At 35.8% G+C, this 23,923-nt stretch overlaps 1 protein-coding gene across 1 annotated transcript in view; it reads left to right on the plus strand.

The window, feature by feature from the left end:
- Positions 1–8,682, plus strand: part of LOC140139950 (uncharacterized) — a 72,329-nt gene extending 63,647 nt beyond the window's left edge. The window contains exons 3-4 of the mRNA XM_072161735.1: positions 5,028–5,173; positions 8,404–8,682. Of these exons, the coding sequence (XP_072017836.1) occupies positions 5,028–5,173; positions 8,404–8,667 (410 nt within the window). The 3' untranslated portion in view covers positions 8,668–8,682. The remainder of the gene's footprint in view (positions 1–5,027; positions 5,174–8,403) is intronic.
- Positions 8,683–23,923: the final 15,241 nt, after the last annotated feature.

Raw genomic sequence — 23,923 nt, forward strand, 5'->3', positions numbered from 1 at the left:
GTCGAAAGTGCTCAACCACTATAAATAGTGGGGCGTAATATAAGTATTATTTTTCAGGTGACTAACTTTGGAATTAAAAGTGCTCAAACCCATTACAGGTGAGCGTAGAAATTAAATAAATAACAAAAATTAGTTATGTTTGTACATGGGGGGGGTGCTGTGCAATAATCATGATCCTTCGATATCCATGATTTATCCTTGCAAATCTATAGCATCGAGCCTCCAGCCAATGTTCCTTGCCAGTGCTAGCCATGAAACAAGGTCACAACTGTAGCCATTCCCTCAATGGTTGTCATATCAGTGATTGACAGTGATGTAATGCAAACATGGCGCTGGCCATCTGTTCACGTGCGCATTTATAAAAGCGCATTTATATATATAACCGAAGTCTACTGTATATTGCTCGGACAACATCATATCATTGGCAAGGTAATATTATGAGGACAATGAAAATGATATGACTCTTTTTTTTGAAAAATAAGACGTTTAAAATTCAGCGAATCAATCAAATAAAACTAAAAAGAAAGGAGGAAGAAAGAAAGAAAGAAAACTCTTTGCGAAAGAAAGAGCCGCATTGATAGGCTATGCGCTACATTATATATTTTTTTGATTTTGATTCTACTTTTTGACTTACGTTAAATTTTATTTACTCGGTAATGTTTTATGGGACACCCTGTATATGTGACGTGTCATGTCAAAAGGAGACACTTTTGGGCAGGATCGTAAATGGAGAAATAGCCAAAAGTTTGCGAATTTGTGATGTTTTTAATGTTAGAAATATTGTCTGATAATTTCAGACCGGAATATAACTGGCATCTTGTATTTTTTGAGACATTTTTCAAGGTAATTCCTACTCTCAACATTGTCAATAATATTTTCAAAGGCCGATATCTCAATTTCCAATTGTATAATAGCATAACTTACGAACTCAATATCTTCGCTTAGGGTTGTCCGATTTCATTGGGGAAAACGGCGTTGTGGAGCAAAATATCTCTATATTTAAGATCTGCAAAAACCTCAAAATTGATATCCTGCCCAAAAGTGTCTCCTTTTGACATGACACGTCACATATGTGTCAGTCGCTTCTCTGTACCATATAATCTGGCAGAAATATTGGATTTTTTAAAATGGACTGGAAATTGTGTATGTACTTTTTTTTTATTATTGATTTGGATAACCAGGGGTGTACTTTTAGAATCTGCCGGGTGAAAATTCCTCACCCTTGAGGGTTTTGAGAAATTCAAGATGGCGTCTAAAATGGCTGCCATTTTATATTATTAGCTATAACTTCCTTCAGATTCAACTTATAATGGTATTTTTGGTGTCCAGTCATAGGTTTTTGAGGTCAATAAATACAAGTAAACCATTTTCAAGGTGAGGTTGGGAATTTGAGATTACATAATGGTAAATCTAAGATGGCTGCCAATATAGCTGTCAGATTGGCTATAACCTACTTTATATTTAATTTAAGATGATATAAGCATGTATAGGCATATAGAGGTATTTTTTATTGGATTGGATAGCTAGGGGTGTACATTTTCAGAGCCTGTATTTGAAGGTAAAAATTGCTCACCATTGATGGTTTGAGAAATTCAAGATGGTGTCTAAAAGTTAGGGGGTTCGTTTTTGGAGACGTTTGCGTAGCGGGCCCGTATTGACCATTTCCTCTCTATCCCACAATGCACTATTCCAGGGGGCATGACGTAGTTCATCACCCTCATAGATCGTGTGCATCCGATGGTCTTTGCCAGGCCTTTGCAATTATTTTGTCTTAATATGGGCATACTGATTCCATTATGCAGATTATCGTAAAGGCCATCGATGTTACTAATTTTTCAATTATTGAATACATGAGTGATGCAGTTACGGAGCGATGCAGAACTTCTGTGTAAGAGATTTTGTTTACGTCTTATTTTCATCTCCAAAAAAAAAAAGTGAAACGGACGCCAACAAAATATCACTGCGTGTCCCGTCATTAGTTTTTCACCATTAGGTCTATAAAATGTATACAAAGTTAGGTTTCAATAACAGGAAACTTTTTTTGGCGACGACACCATGTCAATAAGGCATAGAAATGTTGTTTTTTGCCCCCGAAAGGTATATTAGTGATCGTGCGCCATTATCATGATTATTGGGGATTCCTTTTTTGTGATGAAGGCACCAGCCGAAATATCCGTATTCCAGAATGTAATGAACATAACTCTGTACTCCCCCGGGGAGATGATGTATTTTGCGACACTCATACCCCAATGGAATAGTGCATGATGGGAAAGAGGGAAAAAGGTCTATAGTCAGCCCTCGAGTTAGGGGGTTCGTTTTGGAGACGTCTGCGTAGCAGGCATCGCGCCACTATGCAAGCACGGCGCAGGGAGTGTCTGAAGGGGATGTGTCCTCAGAAATGTAAGAATTTTGAAAAATGAAGTTCCAATTGAAGGCATTTGGTGCACCATTATTACATTATTATCAGAAATATTTGGTTTCAATACATTATATAGCAAAGATGCAAATTGGCAAGGTTGCTTGCTTAAGACGAGTGGTGTTCTTTAACTATACAACATTAGAGCACATCAGACATATCGAATTGCATTCTGAATACGAAGAATGTCATTCTGATATCAAATAATTTTGATTTTTTGAAATTCGCAATTTAATACACATTTTATGACAAATCATTAAAAATTGATATTTTTGATATTTAACAGTACTTGAAGTAAACTTTATAAATCTGATGATTTATACTTAAAGTGTATGTAGGTGGGATAAAAAGCCGACGATCAATTCAAAATTTTGACCTTTCGTATTGAAGATATGGATTTTTTTTCCCAAAACACCAAACAAAAATAAGGTCTTTTGAGAAAAAATCCATATCTTCAATATGAAAGGTCAAAATTTTCAATTGACCGTCGGCTTTTCCTCCTGCTACATACACTTTAAGAATATATCATTAGATTTATATAATTTACTTTGTCATATATCAAAAATGAAAAATATCAAATTTTATAATTTGTCATAAAATTTGTATTATATTGTGATTTTGAAAAAATGAAAATTATTTGATATCAGAAAGACATGCTTCGTATTCAGAATGCAATTCGATAGGTCTGAGGTGTTCTCATGTTCCACAAAAAATACTGTCCAAACGCAATAAACGCTCATTTTGGATCCCTTAATGTGCGATCTTTTTTCAGAATATACCTTTATTTTTTCAAAACCGATTTTTGGGCATATTTGTAATACTTGCACATGTTCTAACTTAAATCTATAAGATAACTGTCAAATTCGCCCTATTGTAGTAAAACGGGATGATTTTCTGTTGGTCCGACATATTATCATAATTTTCAGATTTTGATAATATGTCGGAACGATCGTAAATCGTAGTCTTCTACGAAGCCAGTTTGGTTACGCTACACTCCCTCCACACATGTGTAACCAAGCTGGCTGCGTAATCCAAAAAGTGCGAGATATTTCGAGTGATAGAGGTGAAGTTTATGATGTTGTTTCTTTGCAAATCATGTTTTTCGCTTCCAAGTGTATTGGGAACTTTCTTGCATTATAAACTATTTTATCATTTTGGAAGAAAAAAAGAAAAATCTAAAAATTTAAAAAGATCGTACTTTAAGTATTAATTAAGTTATTAGGTTTTCGGACGAATGACCTTTGGACATCTAAAAAAAAGTAACTAACCCCCCTTAAATAATGACCATTATTCAAAAACGGGTGGCTGTATTACAAATCTGTAAAATGCGTTGGAAGCGGAATTTATATCTACACATTTTGACTCCTCATTTGCAGCAATTGACTAAATATTGACGTCACAGCGTACATTTAAATCAATGTAACCAAGATTTGAAAGTTGCAGTAAATTGTATTGATTTTAGAGACATTGCGATTTCCAAACGTAGACATCGGACGTACGTTGATCTATTCAAAACCACTCTCCTGTATCGAAGCGAGGTCACGTATTTTACTTTTTGAAGATATTCCACGTGCGAAATCGACGTAGATACATCGTTGAAAATTCACAAAATTTGTCCATTTCCCAATATATTAAAGACAGTCAAAGATAATGAACATATGAAGGAAAGTCTAATTATTATTATGATCCTTTTTGTTTGTAACAAATCATTATATTAAAGGTACAGCGATGTGTTAAAATGGACTAAATTTAAACGCAATATTCACACGCAGAGATTGCCCATTAAAATGTGTGTGATACTTTGCGTTAAGAAAACTACATTGCGATTTCCATTTTGGATTCCAACGTAGAATAAAAACGCAGATGCTACGTTGAAATATGCTGATTTTACCTCATGTCTAAGTCCATGCAACGCGCCCAATTTTCAGGACGAAAAAGTCTCATTTTGAAAGTAAAGTCATGATGTATGTATGTAGTGATCTTTAATCTACCAACATTATATGTTTTGGGGCAACTATAATATAAAAAAAAAAAAAAAAACAATTAGGTTTAATCAAAATCGAAAGCGGTCTGTTTGAATTTAGGCAGAGTCTCAGCTCACTGTTATTTTTTCAATCACTATGCCCTCTATTGACTTAGGTTAGAAGCTGTTAGATATTGAGCAAATATTATAGTCTTTATTCTGACTTTCTTGTTCTCCATCGTGACGAATGAGCACAATCCAGTCTGGAACAGAGACTAGCCATATTCAACACCGTATTAACGTACGCGAAAACGTACGTGCCACGTGCTGCGTTTGAAAAATCGCAATGTCTCTATTGTATTCACTGTAATGGAAGGAAATCTGTGGATAGATATATGAGTGTTTTTGTATTGTAAAACATTGTATGTAAGTGCAACTTTCAAATCTGGACCTCGCTACATTAAATTGACCGGTGTTTTATTGTTTTCTGGGCTATCGTATCAAATGAGGTGTCAAAATGCGCAGAAAAAATTCTGTTTCCAACGCATTTTACAGATTTGTAACACAATAGCCCCTTTTGAATAATGGCCATTATTTAAGGGGGTTAGTTACTTTTTTGAGATGTTTATAATATTTCTATTGTTTCAGCTGGTCCTTCTCCGTTGGCGTACAAAAGCACTGTAGAGCATAAGTGGCGTGGTGGATTCGTTGGCGAGATCAACATACCAATATCGGACTACTACAATTCATGGAAGATTATTCTGAAGTTCCCTAGAAAAGTATTCAATCTTCATGTAAGTGTAATACAATCTTTTAATTATATAATAGTATAGGTTGTCCCGAGAGCCCCGGGGTACTTGTATCTTGAAGGACATTATGCAAATGCACTTTCTACATCTAACAAGATTTTTTCAACATGGAGTAAGAAAAGTCCACTTTTTTTAAAAAAAAATCATCTAGAAATAAATTTTGATAATTTAATAAAATATATTTGTATTTTGTTAAGGAATAGAATTAGTGTTTGGGGTTACGATTCAGGGTTAGGGTTAAAACATAAGGTTAGGATTTAGGATTATGACATAGGGTTAGGGTTTAGAGTTGGGGTTAGGACATAATGTTATGGCTTAGAGTTAGATATAGGATTTTGTGTTATTACTGTGGTTATTATAGGGAAGTGATTATGGGTGGTTCCATTTAGGTTATGATTAGGGTACGTTTTAGGCCCGGGGGGAGGGGCACATCAAACATTTTTGGTGGGAATGTTCCCCCGGAATTTTGAGGTGGTGGGTCTTTGGGAGCTGATGGCGTACCGGCAAAAGGGTCTTTTGGAGCTGCGAACCGGGCTGCAAACAAGTAAAATGGGGTCTTTTGGAGCTGCAAACAGTCAAAATCGAGGGTCTTTTTTGGCTTTTTGGTTTAAAATCGCCTGAAAAATGAGGAATGAGCAACTTTTGGGTCTTTTAGAGCTGAAATTATCAAAATCAAGTGTCTTTTTATTTTAAAGGAGCTCTATTTTGATCAAATATATAGGGGTCTTTCGAGCTGCGAAATCCAAAAGGGGTCTTTCAGGGGAACATACCCGTATGGTCATTTGTGTGATGCCCCCGGGGATTTAGGAGTGTTGGGTACTATGTACTATTGTCTGTCCAATTAACTTAGACACCCAGTTTTTGTTACTTATTTGAAAAAATATCCACTTTCAAGGAAAGTCATGAAAGAAAAGTGTTAACATTCGCTGAGACCTAACGGGATTTTTGTGTTTCCAAAGCATTGAGTGAGAGTTTACCAGAAATTCTATTGAATTTGGAAGGTTTTTCTCAACACTTCAAAAATAATCCGGTAGAAGTTGGGTACCATTATTTTGGAAGGTCTCATTATATAGATTTGTAGGTATTGTGATTTTGGATAGTGAATGAATGAATAGTAAATTAATTATACTCCTCACCACAAACATTTTATAAAAATGAAAAATATAATTCAGTTCATCAAATGCAGACAGTGTTTCATATTGGTATATTTATTCTTAGTGTATTAACGCAGTGATCCCAGTTGTCTCTCAACCAATTACAACAATTCGGCGCGGTATTTGAATCTTGTTCTGTGCATGCTTTTGGCTTGGCCCAATTCCAAGAAAATAAAAATTGTATGCCCTATGAATGTTCTGATGTTATTGGTGAGGAGTATAATTCACAATACACTCCAGACGCACAGTAACTTGCACTATCATTTGTTATAATGCACCAACTGTGACATCTTTTGAGTTATAGAGGTTGTGCATGAAATTATTGATTGGCTCCAAACAAAGGATTTGAACCCGTGTCCTTCACCGAAATCCACAGTCCATTTAATCAAATATTGTCATCAACCTATTTGATCGTAGTGTATTTGTTATGCGTGTGAGACGACCTCTCGCGGTGATTGCAAACATGCTTTTGTTGAATGCATTTGAGTAGACCGCCATTATTGTGAATTAGTAAAAGGATCAAAGAAATAGGGTGTCATCACTGATCAATATGCATGACTACAATGTTCAAACACCCTTTCTGTAAATAGATTATCCCATCAAAAGTTTCAAGTCATTAGGAATATTCGGCTGGACCCAGATATCTTGCTGTAAATCGGTCAAAATTGAATAAAAGTAGACAAGGAAGAATATTTTTTCATCGCTTTACTAATACTTTCTGTTAGGTCTGACTGTGTTTAGCAACTTTTCTTTCATGACTTTTTGCCAAAGTGAAAACTTTTCGAAATATATCCTAAAAACCGGGTGTCTAAGTTATTTGGACAGACAAGTAGGCCCTACACATGTATGTACATGTATCTGTATATTGCTTGTGTTAAGTATAAGTAAATGTGTGAAGTTGACTGCTTGGTATACGAGGTATTGTTGGTCGAAGCAGTCAAAAAAAATCGATTTTCATTATCTGAATCAATATATTATTGAAAAATAACACTTTGATGTTTTGCAAAGTTCATTATACAAATCATATACTTTGAAAACTTGCTTAATTTATTGTTGGTAATGAGTTATGTACGTTTTACAAAAGTGTTGTTGTTTCAGCCCTCTTTACAACATAACTCATAAAGTATATCTGTGATGTTTGAATTCTTCTACACGCTCGCTATGAATTGAGCAATGCAATTTTTACTGAAGCTCACTACCATTCGCAAGATAACGTGAACTATTTTTCTGTTGCTTCGACCAATAATACATCCTATACCCTTAAGGTTATTAATTATTTTAAACTGTTGTGATTTGGTAGTTCACAGCATCTTACGAATGGTAGTGAGCTTTGGCAAAAACTGCATTGCTCAATTCATAGCGACCGTGTAGAAGAATTAAAATATCTAAGATATACTTTTATAGAGGCTGCGGTTCTTGAGTTACGTTGTAAAGAGGGCTGAAACAACAACACTTTTGTAAAACGTAGGCCTACATAACTCATTAACAACAATGAATTAAGCAAGTTTGCAAAGTATACGATTTGAGAATGAACTTTTGCAAAACATCGAGGTGTTAATTTTCAATGATATATTGATCTAGATAATGAATTTTTTTAGGTTGCTTCGACCAAACATACCTCGTCTACCCTTAATATAATAGCACAAGGCTATGTTGGCGCGATCATAGGAAAAGGTTAGAAATCTGAATGTATTACATAACGAAGCTATACTTATAATGGGAAAGTTCAGCGACTTTTATTATAAAACTTATAAATCATCATTATGAATAGCCTCTGATAATGTTCACTTTCAACTCTTGTTTGATAAAACCGCCACTCGCCATATGATGCTCTGGATGTCACCATATTTGTTTCATTTGTTTTCTTTGAGAGTGCACGGTGAAAGACTTGGGATTTTCGCCGCAAGTTTTTTACTGATCCAACTTTAACTTGGATTTTCGATTGAAAAACCAAGTATTTCGATTGAAAAACTTGGAAGTTTCGAATGATTGTATATTGGGCGTAAGGGCCCAGCAAAAATTTAATACAATTAACATGTTTAATGTTCTTGTTTAATCCAGGGTGGTCACTTCCAGGTCGCTAACGAGCCTTGCTTGCACAAAGGTAACTGTGGGGACGATCGCCAAAAGACTTGGGTCCTCTACAATACGTTCGCCAACCGCGTGCTGAACCCAGGAGACCATCTCAAGCTCACCTTTATTGCTGAGGTTTGGAAGAAGATGAGCCAGGGAGTTATAGCTGACGTGGATTTCTATGGATTCGATCAGGTTTTTCATACTGATACTGAATCGTTCGCTTCCTCTCCAGATATTCATGTAAACTAATGCATTTAGCTGTTGGTCTACCATGTCTACAGGCACATTCTCCGATAAAGTGTTCAAAAAGCCAAATCTGTGTCGCCCATAGTTTCAAGTCGTATTCAGACTTGTTTCGTCAGAAAGAAATGACTTTTATTAATAGAACTAATACTTAGGAGTTGCTTTATAAAATATGTGGGGCTAGAGGTTATAACATGCCCTAGTTATATTATATATGTGGTACATAACACAATTGTTTCAAAGTAAAAAAAATCAGGTCTATTAATGGAAAAAATCATGACGTTACGTTCATGTCCTCACAGATACGTTACCTAAATTCTAAAAAAAACGGAAAAAACGTTGTGATAAATGAAGCTAAATACCATAACAGACTTTGGTACATTGGGTGATGACTGATCAAGTATGGGTATTAAGACGGTAAGTTTTTACACTTGCACGATTAAATCAAAAGTGTGAAAGGGCTTCACAGATACGTTACCACTGATACGTTACCCCCAATGCGTACAAGTAATATTGCTCAAAAATGAAGAATTGTTGAAAAATCACCCATGCATTGTTTTGTGCTCTGAAACTATTAAAGTTTACGATTCTGAATGATTTTCATGAATTCTTCGTGGTTGGAATTGTGCAATTCCCGAGACCAAACTTGAACGCTTTATCGGAGAATGTGCCTACAAGCCTGCCCCATGAGAACTACCTGCCTATTGGTCAAAAAAGAAGTTTTCATTATCAATTGGACCAATCATCAACATTTTTAGAATAATTTCACCACGCAAAAAATTGGTAAATTGTTTGCAAAAGCTCCATTCTGATTGATGATTAAAGTGAAGATATCACGTAATTGACCAATCGGAGACAATTTTAGGTCGGCAATTCTGTGTCAGGGGATTAACAGTGAAACGTTAAATAATGTCGAACACCCTCCTACCTCCATTTAAAATCTAGAATACACCACCTATGGAAGACACGACCTTAATCGCCCACACATCGAGTGTGAATTTCAAAGGGGGTTATCTGCCCGGGGTTATCTGAATGGGTGACTCCATTTGAAATCTGTACCCCCCGTGTGGGAGATTAAGGTCATGTCTTCATACGGGTTGTATGATTTTTATTGGAATAAACCATTATGGATTTAGGTTCAAACACATAGATTGAAGGTATATTAGGTCTGCTAAATAAAGTCATCCATTGAAAAATAGGCCAAAATAATAGCAATTAAAACAAAATTGGGAAAAAAGGGGGAAAATGAATTAAATGAAAAAACAAAACAAGGGGAATCCGAAAGTTTGAGCGGAACGCGAATTTATTGTCAAAACTCCTCATGGCGTAGGTATTGAAACATTGGGAAAAGGTTTAAGGGTATTGGACCTCGAAATTGTGCGAAATAAGTAACGGAATTAAGTACTGCATAGTGTGGAGTCGGTGAGCAAATCAATTGATAATGATACCTGTACAAAAATAAAGGTTACTCCAAACAGATGTGGAACGTATGTTGAGAATCGGTATTTCACAACTGGGGCTGATCCAGCCACCGGTACCGTGTACCGTTCTAGCAGCCCCACACTAATTTGATCATTTGGCTCTTTTTCGCAATTTCTGGGTCCGCCTCTGCTTTTATTGACACAATTAATGCACTAACATATTATAAGGAAACATAAAACATTTATACGTTAAATAATGAGTTAAGTTTGACTAATATTCAGTATCGGGTTGTCCACACATTATTAAGAAGCAAAAATTCTGATGTCAAATAATTTTGATTAAAAACAATCTACGATATAATATAAATTTGATGGCAAATTATAAAAAAAAAAAATTTAATATTTTTTGACAGTAAAGCGAATTTAAACGGTATACTCAAATCTACTCGAAACTTAACGTTGCGTTAAGATTTCTTTTCCATCGCGGTGTATTTTGAAAGACATGTCTAGCTTTGCTATTTATATCTTTTGTGCATACATCACTGAAATTTCTATTTGACCCTCCGAATTAAAAAATACCGTAAAATACCGTCTACAAGCATAATATACCTCTCAATGAGCGTTATTTTACGAACGAGACGAAGGGCACACACCCTCCTCGAAGCACAGCTTCAAACCACAATTCACCAAGATTCGCTCCCCAAGGCAGACATATTTTTTTTTTTCTTAAGGCCAAAAAAAAAAATAATGGTTTGTCTCAAAGCTCACGAGTGGTTTGAAAACAAATGCGAAATGCGATTTTTTTTATTCCCGACTTTTTTCATGGTATTTGGAGAAAAATATCTGAATTTTGCCGAATTTTTCTGGAAAAACTAAAAAAAAATTTTGTAATAAAAAAAAAAATTCCGCATTTCTTTTTTTCCAAATTTCTCGATTTTACAAATGCACGCGAGAGCTTTGAGACAAACCTTTTTTTTTGGCCTAATATTAACAATAATATTAACAGGGATGAAATCTGCGCCGAAAGCATCAAGCTGATGGATGTTGTGATTGGTCAGGATGCGCGAGTAGGCGGGGCCGTCTTATTAACGAGGTTGAGTTTTTCATGCGCAGTGGATGTGGTTAAGGTTTTTAATTATTTTTAACTGTTGTGATTTGCTAGTTCACAGCATCTTACGAATGGTAGTGAGCTTTGGCAAAAACTGCATTGCTCAATTCATAGCGAGTGTGTAGAAGAATTAAAATATCACAGATATACTTTTATAGGTGCTGCGGTTCTTGAGTTATGTTGTAAAGAGGGCTGAAACAACAACACTTTTGTAAAACGTACATAACTCATTGACAACAATAAATTAAGCAAGTTTGCAAAGTATACGATTTGTAGAATGAACTTTTGCAAAACATCAAGGTGTTATTTTTCAATAATATATTGATCTAGATAATGAAAATCGATTTTAGGTTGATTCGACCAACAATACCTCGTCTACCCTTAATACCAAGGAATGGTTTTCCATCGTCGAGATATCAGATATCACAGGAAAGAAATTAACCACATCCGTTTCCACCGTGCCCAGATAGCTCAACCTCAATACTGACTACGCGCATGCGTACTAATCACATTGTGCGTCAGTTTGAAACTTTCGACGTTGGTGTTGGTAAGATAAGACTTATTGTATTTTGGAAGAGTAGTATTAATAAATTTAGCTTTTGCAGTATAATTTTTGTTGTTTGGTTTGAACTTTTTACAAATCCAGTCGTAGGCCTGTGTATTAGCCGACGATCAATTGAAAATTTTGACCTTTCGTATTGAAGATATCATATATATGGATTTATTCTCAAAACACCAAAAAAAATTGGCTTTTTGAGAAAAAAATGTATTATCTTCAATACAGGTCAAAATTTTCAATTTTTATCCCAGCTACATATACTTTAAGTACATATCATTAGATTTAGAAAGATTACTTCGAGGACTGTTAAATGTCAAAAATTAAAAAACAAAAAAATCAAACCTTACTATAATTCACCTGAATATGTCTGTGTGTCTGTCTGTCCGCCTCTTTTGTCGGAGACTAGGGGTCGCATGTTCCTTAAACTTGGTGGGTGGGTGCAGCTTGGTATGAGGAAGAACGAGTTTATATTTTTAAGGTCAAAGGTCAACGACGGGGTCAAGCCCAATTGAAGTCAAATTTTAAACACCTTAAATGGCAAATCTTGGCATGCCATTGTGTTGAAAAAATTTCAAATTGCTCATATAGGAGCTTAAACTGTGGAAAAAGTCGGTAAAACAGTTACAGGACTAGTATTACCAATTACTTCAGGGCTGTCCTTTTTTATTTGCTATAGCGCCCATGAAAGTGCGCAAACAGATGAGCCCATTGGTGATAGTCCTTTATAAAAGCTTCAAAAAGTGATGTAGTGTCAATTTTTTTACTCGTAATGGTGTGCGCGCCCGGGGTTGGACGCTACCACTTGGGGGCCAAAGCTGCACTTTTACCATAGGTAGTTGACACACAAATGCATGATAGCAATTGAACCGGAGTAGCTTTTTGGCGGGAAAAGGTTATCGAACTTTTAATACACAGGGTCAAATTTCAAAATTGCTCTCAAATGTGTTAAAATCCATCCCCCCTTTTATAAGATTTTCGCATAGAACCCCCAAGTTAATTTAAGAAAATGGAAGAGTAGATTACCATAAAAACGGAACCGTAATCTTTATCGGGGTTCTATGTAATTTTACATAGATTCTTCACAATCTTTTAAGCCTTTAATTTTGACCAAATTCAAAAAAAATGTTTGGTGTATATAAACTTCTGTCTCCTAAACGACAGCAACTGTATAGCAATTGGGTATCACGAATCGTTATGTTGTGCAGTTAATATTCATTAATTTTTTTTTATACATTGGATATTTCAGTTTTAACACACAAAATAATCGTCGAAAACCCGCTCACTCGGCTTTCAAAAAGGTAATCGGACTACCTTAGAATGCGCAATAAATTAGCATTCAAATCAAGTTCTATTTTACGAATTTTAAAAACACTTAGCCGATGACGAATGCCGCTGTGATCTATCTATCTGGATCATACAAGTTCTGTGATTAGTCTAAAGCTAAAATATCTGAACCTACTTGGAAGCTCGTGATTGATATCAATCACACTTTACAAGTTCCAATGCTAATGCTAATTATCTAATGTAATATGTTCAGTCTAGCTGGAGTCAACGATAGGCTCAAGCAAATTCCAAGGCTGGATGGGTATATTAGAGAGATTGCGATGTTACATAAGTGATGCGTGGACCGTGCGTTTATACGACGTTCATGACGTTCAAAACGGCGTTAAATATTGCTAGTCTCGGTTCCAAGCTGGATTGTGCTCATTCGACACGAAGGAGAATAAGGCGGCTGGAACAGAGACTAACATCTGATCTGGTCACCAGAGGGCGATGCGATTGAAAATTTAATGGTCACCGATTCCTCTGCCTGAGTCTGTACAGCATGCTTTTGATTTTGACTAAAACCCAAGGTTAATTGTATTTCAGTGCTTACCAAAAATTATAGTTGCCAAAAGACAAATATTTTGGTAGATTAAAGACCGATGCATCCATATCATAGTGATTCCATTTCATGGTGAAAATTAGGCGCGTTGCATGATGAACCTCGAAATACTGTAAAAATCAGCATATTTCAACGCCACCCGTGAAATCGCAATGTCAATGAAAATGTGAAATCGTAATGTCATGTTTTATACGGAAAGTATCACACACATTTCAAGCTTCATTATAATAAAAAAAAAAAAAAAAGAGGATTATAATAATAACATAATCGAATGTCAATACCTGGAAGCGGCAATAGAAATTAGCAGGAGCGGCCGCATTGATATGTAAATAGCGTATTGTTATTTAAATTTGTGCCCAGAGTTATAGAGGGCGGCAGACAGAGAATGGCTTGATGCGCCAGGCATGTCAAATTGCTGAGTGAAAGTGTATAAATCCCCTTTCTGTACAGGGTGTAACAATAAAATTTGTACAATTTTGGAAATAGAATTACACAATTATGCCGCTTATTTTTGGTTTGATATTTATATGTCTATCAAGATAATTTCTTTAGCCACCAGATAGGCTTTGTTCCAATAAGATCGATGGTATACAAGTGAAGATATGGCCAATTATGTAACCTAGTCTTAAAACCGCTTGGGCCACTTTTGTCTAAGTGTTACAAAAGTGACTGACTAAAGTAGAACCATGGACCAGTTTGGCGGCGCTCTTATGATAGGTAGTTTTAATCAATGGGTTATTCGAAGTGGTAGAAATAATTACATAATAGAATATATCCTAAGCACTGACATAACAACCTCATTTACTAGAAATCGTGGCTGCAGCTCAACAACTTCAACCCCAATTCACGTTGAAAGAGCGTATTTGTATGGTTGTGACATTCGGTAGCACACGGAGTCAAGCAGAAACCCTAAGATTCTTTATACATTTTCCAAACTCACGTCTTCTATCAAGGCATACAATAATACATATAACTATGAGAAGTATGTAGAATTTGTTAACAGAAATGCCGGCAATAGTGGTCGCACCAGAACAGCTAGATGCCCAGCTGAACTTAATTTCAAATTTTTATTGTTTTGTATAATGGATGCAAAAACTGTTCTCAGTTTTACCAATGATATCTCAGGGATATGAGAAATTACGTTATTTATAAGATAATTTGAAAGAAATGTCATGACTTCATTGATAGATTTGAAAGACATATCATAATTATTATTATTAAGTTCATGTTAATTATATGAAGAAACACTACTTATTTTTTCTTTTGTGTCAGTTCTTTGGTGTTTAATGCACGATAAGCACATCTACGCGGTTCAAACTGAATGTGCGCAAACATGGCAAAAGTGGCCCAACACGTTTTCTGGACGATTTATTTAATCGGACATAACTTTTGAACCCAAGCTAGTAAAGAAACCAACTAAACGTCTTCTTTTAGCCAAGATATTACTAATTGTATTGCATATAACATTTTTGCCATAACATTTTTATCTTTTTTTCCTGAGAAGTCAAAATGCAATTGTATAAATTTTATTGTTACACCCTGTATAGGTAATAAGCTAGTATGTTCGTGTACCCTCGGGCGTGTACCAGTTTGTTATAACAAAAAAATAAGTATTATATTAAATATATTAAGTGTATAAACTTTGCAATATACGTGAATTTGAAGTGCAGAGCTCCAAATCTAGCTTAAGTCGTGTAGTGTGAAATTATGCTGTGTGACCCCCTCTGCGTGGTAGAATTATATTCATAAAACATTGAATTTAACAGATATATTGGCAGCCAACCACGATTTATCTGAAAGTCTGAAATCTTAAAATGTTGTCACGTGATTTCCCGAACACATGGTATGTCAACATGTGACCATTATTCAGATTTACCGTAAATATTTGGATTATTGGTGCATGGCTTGCACATAGTCGTGTCAACTGTCCATTTCTTTACCTCCGTATAAAATCAATAATTCATGCTGGGAGCCAAGTAACATTCTGTCTGCTTAGTGCAGATTGGTATTTTATTTTACTTGAGAGCATAATAGAAATACATAAGACGAATAAGGCGCCATGATGGAAGGTCAGGTCGGGTATCAAAGGTTATTGTAACTTCAAATACTACTTGTATTTCACAACTTGCCTCTGTCACGTATATCCTTCATATTATTGACAGCAAGTCCTAATTTTGACTTTGCTATTGCAAAATGTCATTTCATATCAAATTAGTAGACATTCTTTGAAAAAACATATCACTGGTGCCCGTCCGCCATTTCATTAAACTGGATCGTTTTTGCCTGGTTTGTGCCCAGATGTATTGGGGGCGCGCTATGCTCTCGTTGAACAGGCAAAGTTCGCAAAACTAACAACGTTGTTTTTTCCAATATCAATTAACATGATCCAAGGGTCGAACATGAATTATTCATAACGGATCGATAACTGACCTCACTTTCTAGCTAGTAAACCAGCGGAATTTTTCATAGGTTTTGCGTTGCTAATAGAACAACCGTGAATTTAGTGTCACCCCCTTGATAATAATTAGACTTTCCTTACTTATTATCCTTGACTATCTTTAACATATTGTGAAATGGACAAATTTCGTGCATTTTCAACGATGTTTCCAACTTCATTTTGAACGTGCACAATCTTCAAAACTAGCTAAGTACGCGACCTCGCTTCCATACAGGAGAGTGGTTTTGAATAGACCGACTGGCGTACGATCACGGCGTTTGGTTATCACAATTTCTTTAGTCGGCCAATATCACATCCCCGATGACGGATGGTTACTATGGATTAATTCAGACCAAACACGCGTGTTGTTGAATGTTCTTTGATGTTTACTACCAATCTCGACACTATTAAAATCAGCGTTTATTATTTACCAAACCAAGCTGTGTATTCTGTACCAATAAAGTGAAGCTGACAAGTTTGTTTGAAAATGCCACGAGAAAAGACGGTAAGACTATAGCATTAAGTTAGTCACGTTACGTTAACGGAGCGGTCCATTGTAATCGGTGGATTGCGAGTTCGAGCCCCGGCGGTGCCATCGTGTTGTGCTCTTGGGCACGGCGCTTTACCTTACTTACCTCTCTCTACACAGGGGTAAAATGGAGAGCTGTTATGAATATTGTCAATTGAGCGCCGCCCAAAGGTATGAGCATAACTTGGGCATTGTATGGCAGCTGACATATTCTTAAACAGCGGAATTGATGTAAAGCGCTTTGGTACATGTGCACATTTGAAATACCAACATTTATTTTATTTATTTATTTTAGCTCGAAATAATATAATACATGTACTAATACCCAGCCCATGAAAACAGGGAGGTAATTAACAGGAAACTGGGTGGGCATTTGCCAGTAAAATATTTTTGCCCACCAAATAAGTCATAGCATTTGGTAAATGGATCAATATAATTTAGGGTTGACCATATAGGGTTCAAAAGAAATACCCCCCCCCCTAAAATTACAAAACATTTCTTTGCATAACTTGACATATATTTTGTTGATTTGAAAAATTCAAAAAGCTGTGAATAGAGGAATCGTTTTTCAACCATACCAAAAGTTGTTTCATTTGCAAAAACAATATTTTTGGTCAAGAATGATCACATTTCCCAAAATGATGCTTTCAAAAAAGTTGCACTTTACCAGATTATGTACAAAACATTCTCGATATTAATGTTAAGGTTGATTTGATTCTTGGTATTTTCCTTTCTGCCTCCGATCCGTCAGACAACCATGCAACCATCATTCAGTGCAAAACATTTGTTGAACTTAATTTCGGCGTAAAATGAGATTTTGTTTCAAAATGATAAAATCTCTACGAAGGAGAAATAAGCTCTCCACGCATAAATTTGACCAAAAGGGTGAACATTTACCGGTATTGGGTCTTCATTTTGATTTAAAATGATGGCTTTCTTGGATAAGGGGTAACACTCATGATGTGGCCACAAGTAATTGGCTGCATGCAGTTAATTGGCTGAATGCTGACTTCCAACCTCCAATCTTTGTTGGCCATTTCTTCTTTGCAATGTACGCCTTTATTCAAGAGAGTCGTTGCTTTATATCTCTTTTTCATCTCTTCTAGCCAACGAAAGAAATAAGCATCACACTGCAAACCTTATTTATACTCCTATAGTGATTTTACCATTTTTGAAACACCGACTAAAAACCCCATTCATGTCAAAATTCATGTCAATGAATTATTGTTTCATACTGAAAGATGATTGCATGGGTGACTGAGTGATCAGATACATAAAATTTAAGACAAATTAACTAACAATTTACATTGATCACGTTGATATCGATAACGTTTTTGTACATTACATATATAGGATGTTGAAAAGTGCAACTTTTCTGAAAGCATCATTTTTGGAAAATGTGATATTTTTTGACCAACAAAAAAATGATTTTCAAAAAGAAGAAAATTGGGAGGGTAGCAAAAAGATTCATCTATTCACAGGTTTTTAAATTTTTTAAATCAACCAAATGTATGTCAGGATATACAAAGAAATGTTTTGTAATTTTAGGGGGGGGGGTATTTCTTTTGAACCCTGTACATTGTTAAATGCCGAGGAATACAACATGTGCCGCAGGTATATTCCTCTTTTTAAAACTAAAAATAAATAACTAGTCAAAATTCATCTGATTTCTAATCCCATCTGGTCCATTTTGACCATATGAGTTCATTCGGACCATTGTGACCTCATGTGTTTATAACATGAATCGTAACATTGAATTAGTGCATAAGTTTAACTTTTGCCGGGTTTGCCGCGATTTGCATGCGGTTTTGGTGGTATATAATCCCTTGGACCCCACGAAAAATTTCACATTTTCTTATCCCTAGATATGAACATTGTATAATTTTTTACCACTACATGATCAATGATGATGCTATGGGGATATTTTAAAGGTCGCTATTTTGTAGGTGATGAGGTTAAAATAAGTTCGTTGCTAGTTTGATGGAAAAAAAAATTTCAGTTGCATCATACAATACATAGAAACTATGTCTTCGAGCTTCCCGAAAAGGGCCTTGTTGGGATGATGTTATGGTATTTTACACTATTTTCGCCCATTATCCGGCTAAAAAAGGCTTTATCGTTACAACGTTACACTATTTTGGCCCTGAATTTTGCTAGAAAAGGGGCTCCTTGCCCTTTTTCTTTTCCTTTGCCCTCCTGATTTTGTCTTTCATTTTTTGTCAGAGGGGCACTTTTTCTTTCATTTTTTTGTCAGGGGGCACTCTGCCCCCCCCTGCCCCCCCGCTACGCTACTGGTTGTTGCAATTTCGTTTCTCTCAACTGGATTGCTGATTTTATCGACAAGTTGTAATCATAGCAATATAGGTTGAGTGTTTTGGGCAAAAACCAAACTGTCATTAAGGATTTCATGGGCATCAATATAATCAACAAATCGAATAAAAAAATCTGGAGAAGCATGGTAGACTGGTTGGTAATTTAAAAAAAAAATCAGCATCGTTTTTATAAATTGGCATAATCTTTTTCATTTTTAACACTTCTGAAACTGTCCCAGTTAAAATAGATACATTGAATATCATCGTCAGAGGTTTCAATACCGTAAAACCCCGTCTACAAGCATATATGGTGGTGTTTTTTTTTATAAAAGCTTAATTAATTCGTAGCAAGCGTTAATATACCAATACAATAGATCGGTCTTAAAATAATACTTGTTTGTATATGCTTGGATCCGTAATTTATTTGCTCAAACTCCATAATGGCGACTGGATTAATGTAGCGTTCATCAGAAGCACACTATATGCTTGTAGATGGGGTTTACGGTATTTCATTTGCTACTCTTTTTATAATAAAGTTGGAGACGTTGTCGTTACCAGCAACCTTATTTGGGTTGAACTTATCCATTATCTTTGTTAGAGATATCCTTTTCAACTATAGGTTTAAAATAAAAGAAACTCGTCAGTTATAGTCATCATTGCTGTTCAACAACCTGATAATATACAGTTTGTTAATTGCCCGGGTTAATTGGACTTAGCTTTTTCATTTCACACCTTGTTCGTAAAGATCGAGCAAGAATTGACCAAGGATATTCGCCTCCAAACCCTCTACTCGAACCCCGAAATCAAAAGGTGCAATTTCAACGCATCGTTGTATTGCTGTCGTAGTGCACGTTACAATATGACCGTTGCTAGGCCAACTGGGTCACGCTTTCTTTGTTGCGAATCACCGATCGAAATGATCACAACACAAAGCCTATGGCATATCAAAATTCGGAACAGGTGTATGAGCCCTGGCTTGGAGCAGTAACCAATGGTTACTAACGTGTACCACGGCAGCGAATTGCACACAATCACCACGGGCCAATCAATAAAGCACACAATGAAACAGACACAGTTGAATAGAATAGAATAGAATAGAATAGAATAGAATAGAATAGAATAGAATACAAATATTCTATGTTTATGAGTTCAATGGTAAGAATATTTACATGATGTGAAATATGGACTGTTCCAATCAACGAGGCTTGGCAATGGAACAGTTCATATTTCAGCGAATTTGTTTTATATAAGTCATATATATGTTCCAAAGAATAATAATAAAAATTAACAAAATAAATAACAAAATATTTAAATGTATGTTGTTTAAGAAGCAACACCCGCGCCTATAATTGGCTCGTCGAGGTGGAAACCTCGCGCTATACGATCGTGCGTTTGTCAGCGTTGCTACGGAAGCTCCGCGTCAGTGCAAAGGAAAAATGACTATTGCACTCACACGGAGTGCAATAGTCCTTTTGCAGCTGACCGCTAAAAATAGCAGAATAATCAATAGTAACTGGTCTATTAAATGAAACTTTGTATGAGTTATATAAAGTAGAATAATTAAACATATCTTCGACTATTGTTTTGAATTGATTCGGTGAGCATTAATTGATTGAAAGTTATATTAAAATGCTATATCCTAATGTCAGGATTTTAATAATACTAGCGGTCACCCGTTTTTCGCGGTCACCGTCTTTCACGGTCACCTTCTTTTGTGGTACTGATGTTTCATATAAATGTGTAAATATTCTTTGTGACTAGTGAGGTGAGAGGATTTTTGTAATTTAGAATTACAATTGAGAAGGCCGGGTACAGTCTAAGTTCGCGGTCATCACGGTCACCGTCTTTTGTGGTACTGATATTTTTTTTATATCTAAATATTCTTTGTGATAAGTAATGTGAGAGGAATTTGTCATTTAGAATTACAATTGAGAAGGTGGGGTGCAGTTTTACCTTCCTATAGCAAAATATAGCAGGTAAGCCGGAGACTCCAGGAAGGTGCAAATTAAGCATCCCAAAATAAGAAATTCTGGATATATTAATGTCCGAAATAATGTTGATTGTCACACAAATACCAGTTCACAAATGTACGTATTTACAATGTAGATGACAACCTATGTACAACATTAATTTACAACATTACATTACATTACATTATAGGCATTTATATAGCGCATCCACATCAAGAACGATGCGCTTGGAAACAAAAGAAACAACAGGAACAAATGAACAATGTAATAAAAAGACAATTAATGCATAAATAACTGAGGTTTGAGAGACCTCTTAAAAGTGGATATGGAATCAGAGTTTCTGAGAGACTTTGGGAGAGCAGTCTGGCGTCTGGTATTTGGTACACTTAGTCGAGTGGCATCAGATGCTGAACGGAGACTTGGTCGTGCTGGATGGTACAAATGCAGGCATTATAACAATATTTACAACATAAAATATTGTTTGGCTGGGAGGGGACAAATTTTGACCCAGATATTTGTGCACCGTTTCGATATTACGCCCTGAATTGGGCATGGAAACATGTTAAAATTAAGGTTCAAATAATGCAAACGTTCCTCCGCATTGTGATCCCGGCAAATGATTATGACAAATTTATGAAGGTTAAATACAATAACTGTTATATAACTACATGTAAACGATCATCTATAGGTGATGGGCTTGTAAAATTAATACTGCTATAGGCCTACAAGGTACTTCAATGCGAGAGCAGATTATGACTATACACCCTATCTATAATTATGTAGCCAATAAAATGGATATGCAGGACAAAGTGACTACAGTCTTTAGCTTCTAAATATAAACCTCAGGGAAGTATACACATAGATATATCAGGATGCATAAAAGATTTGAAACATACCTTAAACAAGTCTGCAAGCAATTTGGATGAAATATAGCACATTTCCCTCAGAATATTTTCACAATAACAATATTCTCCTTCACATGCATGCATAGCATATGCAAGCTAAAGTGGTTGTTTTTTACAACTGTCACTTTCCAAATCTGCGGAATATATGTCATGTGACAAGGTCGCCCCATAATTCGTCCCATTCACTGATCACCTGCCTATCACATGGGCTTCCTGGAGTTCTCCTGGACACTTTATTTGGGAAACAAAGTCTCCCAAAACCAATTGGAGACTTTCTTTCCAGGATACTTTGTCTCCCAAAATTGCTGGAGACTTCTGGGATACTGTTGTCTGGAATACTCAGTCTTCCCAAATTATGACAATTTTTGAGAGACCAACCGAACGTCTCCTGAAGATCCCCCGATAAATGGTCATAGTAATTAAACCAGAAGTGTCCTGTTAGTAGCGGGAGACTTTGGGATACTTCACAAGGTTTCGAAAGGTCTCCTGAAGACCTCTGGGAGATCTCCGGAAACATTTTCTTTTTTGCTATGGGTTGTTTTAATTATTTTTCCTTGGGGTGCACTTTTGAAGTACAGTCTCAGAAGAATCAAAATAAATGTACAGTTTTTAAGACACAGTACGTTCAACATGGGCCTCAATATTTGCACAGACACAGAAACAATGGATTTCAGTGTTACAGTGGCGTACGATAGGGCTTGTTTCGAATGACACAATGCCGTGGAATCATTTAATGTAAAATTCATATGCATCAAAAAAAAAGGGGCTCAAAAAGGTTTTGACATGGCAATAGGGGGGTCAAGAAAGTTTTGACACCCATAAAGGGGGTCTAAAAAGTTAAATACAAAATTTGTGCACATTGCGCACATTGTCACGATAAAGCCCTTTTCATCTCGACCATAGGCATAAATAGAGTAAAATACGCGAGCACATAAACAAGAAAGCTGGATACACCCTGATACATCCGTGCAATAACTTTTGAGACCTTATTTGAAATTTATTTATATTTTATGATGTCCTGACAATTTAGGCCTATTATAGAAGGCCTATAAGAGTGACACTGATAAATGATAAATTTATTGTGGATCTGTTTGCTTGAATTTGTAACAAGGTTGATACTGTATAAGTTTAATCCAAAATAAAGCATTACCTATAGTGGAAACAATAGCGGAGTATTTTAAGTACATGTACTATATAGTATACCTTCATTATGTGTGTGTGTGTGGGGGTCAAAAAGTTTGGGTGTATACAAAGGGGGGGTCAAAAAGTTTTCAGTCCAAAAGAGGGGGTTCTAAAAGTTTAACATACAGCAAGAGGGGGGGGTCAAATAGTTTTGACACACCGTAATCAAATTTTCCAGCCCCCCCTACCAAAGTATTTATGAACGTTCCCTAAATGTATGAAAAACGAATCTGGATACTCCGGATTGGCATTGGCCAAAAATAGCTTTGCCCCTCCCTTTGACTGGGCCAAAAATCTTTGCTCACATTTGACATGTCAAAAAATTCTGCAAGTTGGCACTACATCTGTTCGGGGGGATCTGAAAGTGACGTAACTGTGCATACCGGAGTACGACACTAGAGGTCTATCGGTGGGGATTTTTGTAAATAAAAGGGTTAATTCAGTGTGGGTCCAACAAAATGGGGGGGTCCAATAATCCAATACTTTCCTAAAATATTACGTTTTGTGCAATGACTTTTTAACTGATTTAAACGTGGATATTTCGAAATATATTTGGCAATATGTTGTTTGAATGAAGATAAAAAATACAAAAAGTAAATTACAAGAATATTGGATGAAATCCAGACATCCTTGGATTATCTAGTTGAATGGAGATCATTAACCACATAAACGAATTTGTTTTGAGCCAACCCGCCCGCTTTATTTGTTTTATATTGTAAGAGAATTGTGACACTTTTCAGTGACGCATTTTGAAAATAGAATAAACTGGTAATAAAGAATCGCTGAAGGCTATTTATCTTGAATAATTTTAATGTCTAGGAAAAAGTTATGGAGACAACCTTGAATAAGTGAATATATCGGTTCTAACACTTTCTCGGATCAAGCTTTTTCATGTACACAAAATTCAGAAAAAGGGAATTGATGACACAATTATTTATAAGGTGTCTCAAAAGT

The sequence above is a fragment of the Amphiura filiformis genome, chromosome 18, assembly GCF_039555335.1.
Source record: "Amphiura filiformis chromosome 18, Afil_fr2py, whole genome shotgun sequence".
In the NCBI taxonomy this organism is placed as follows: Eukaryota; Metazoa; Echinodermata; class Ophiuroidea; order Amphilepidida; family Amphiuridae; genus Amphiura; species Amphiura filiformis.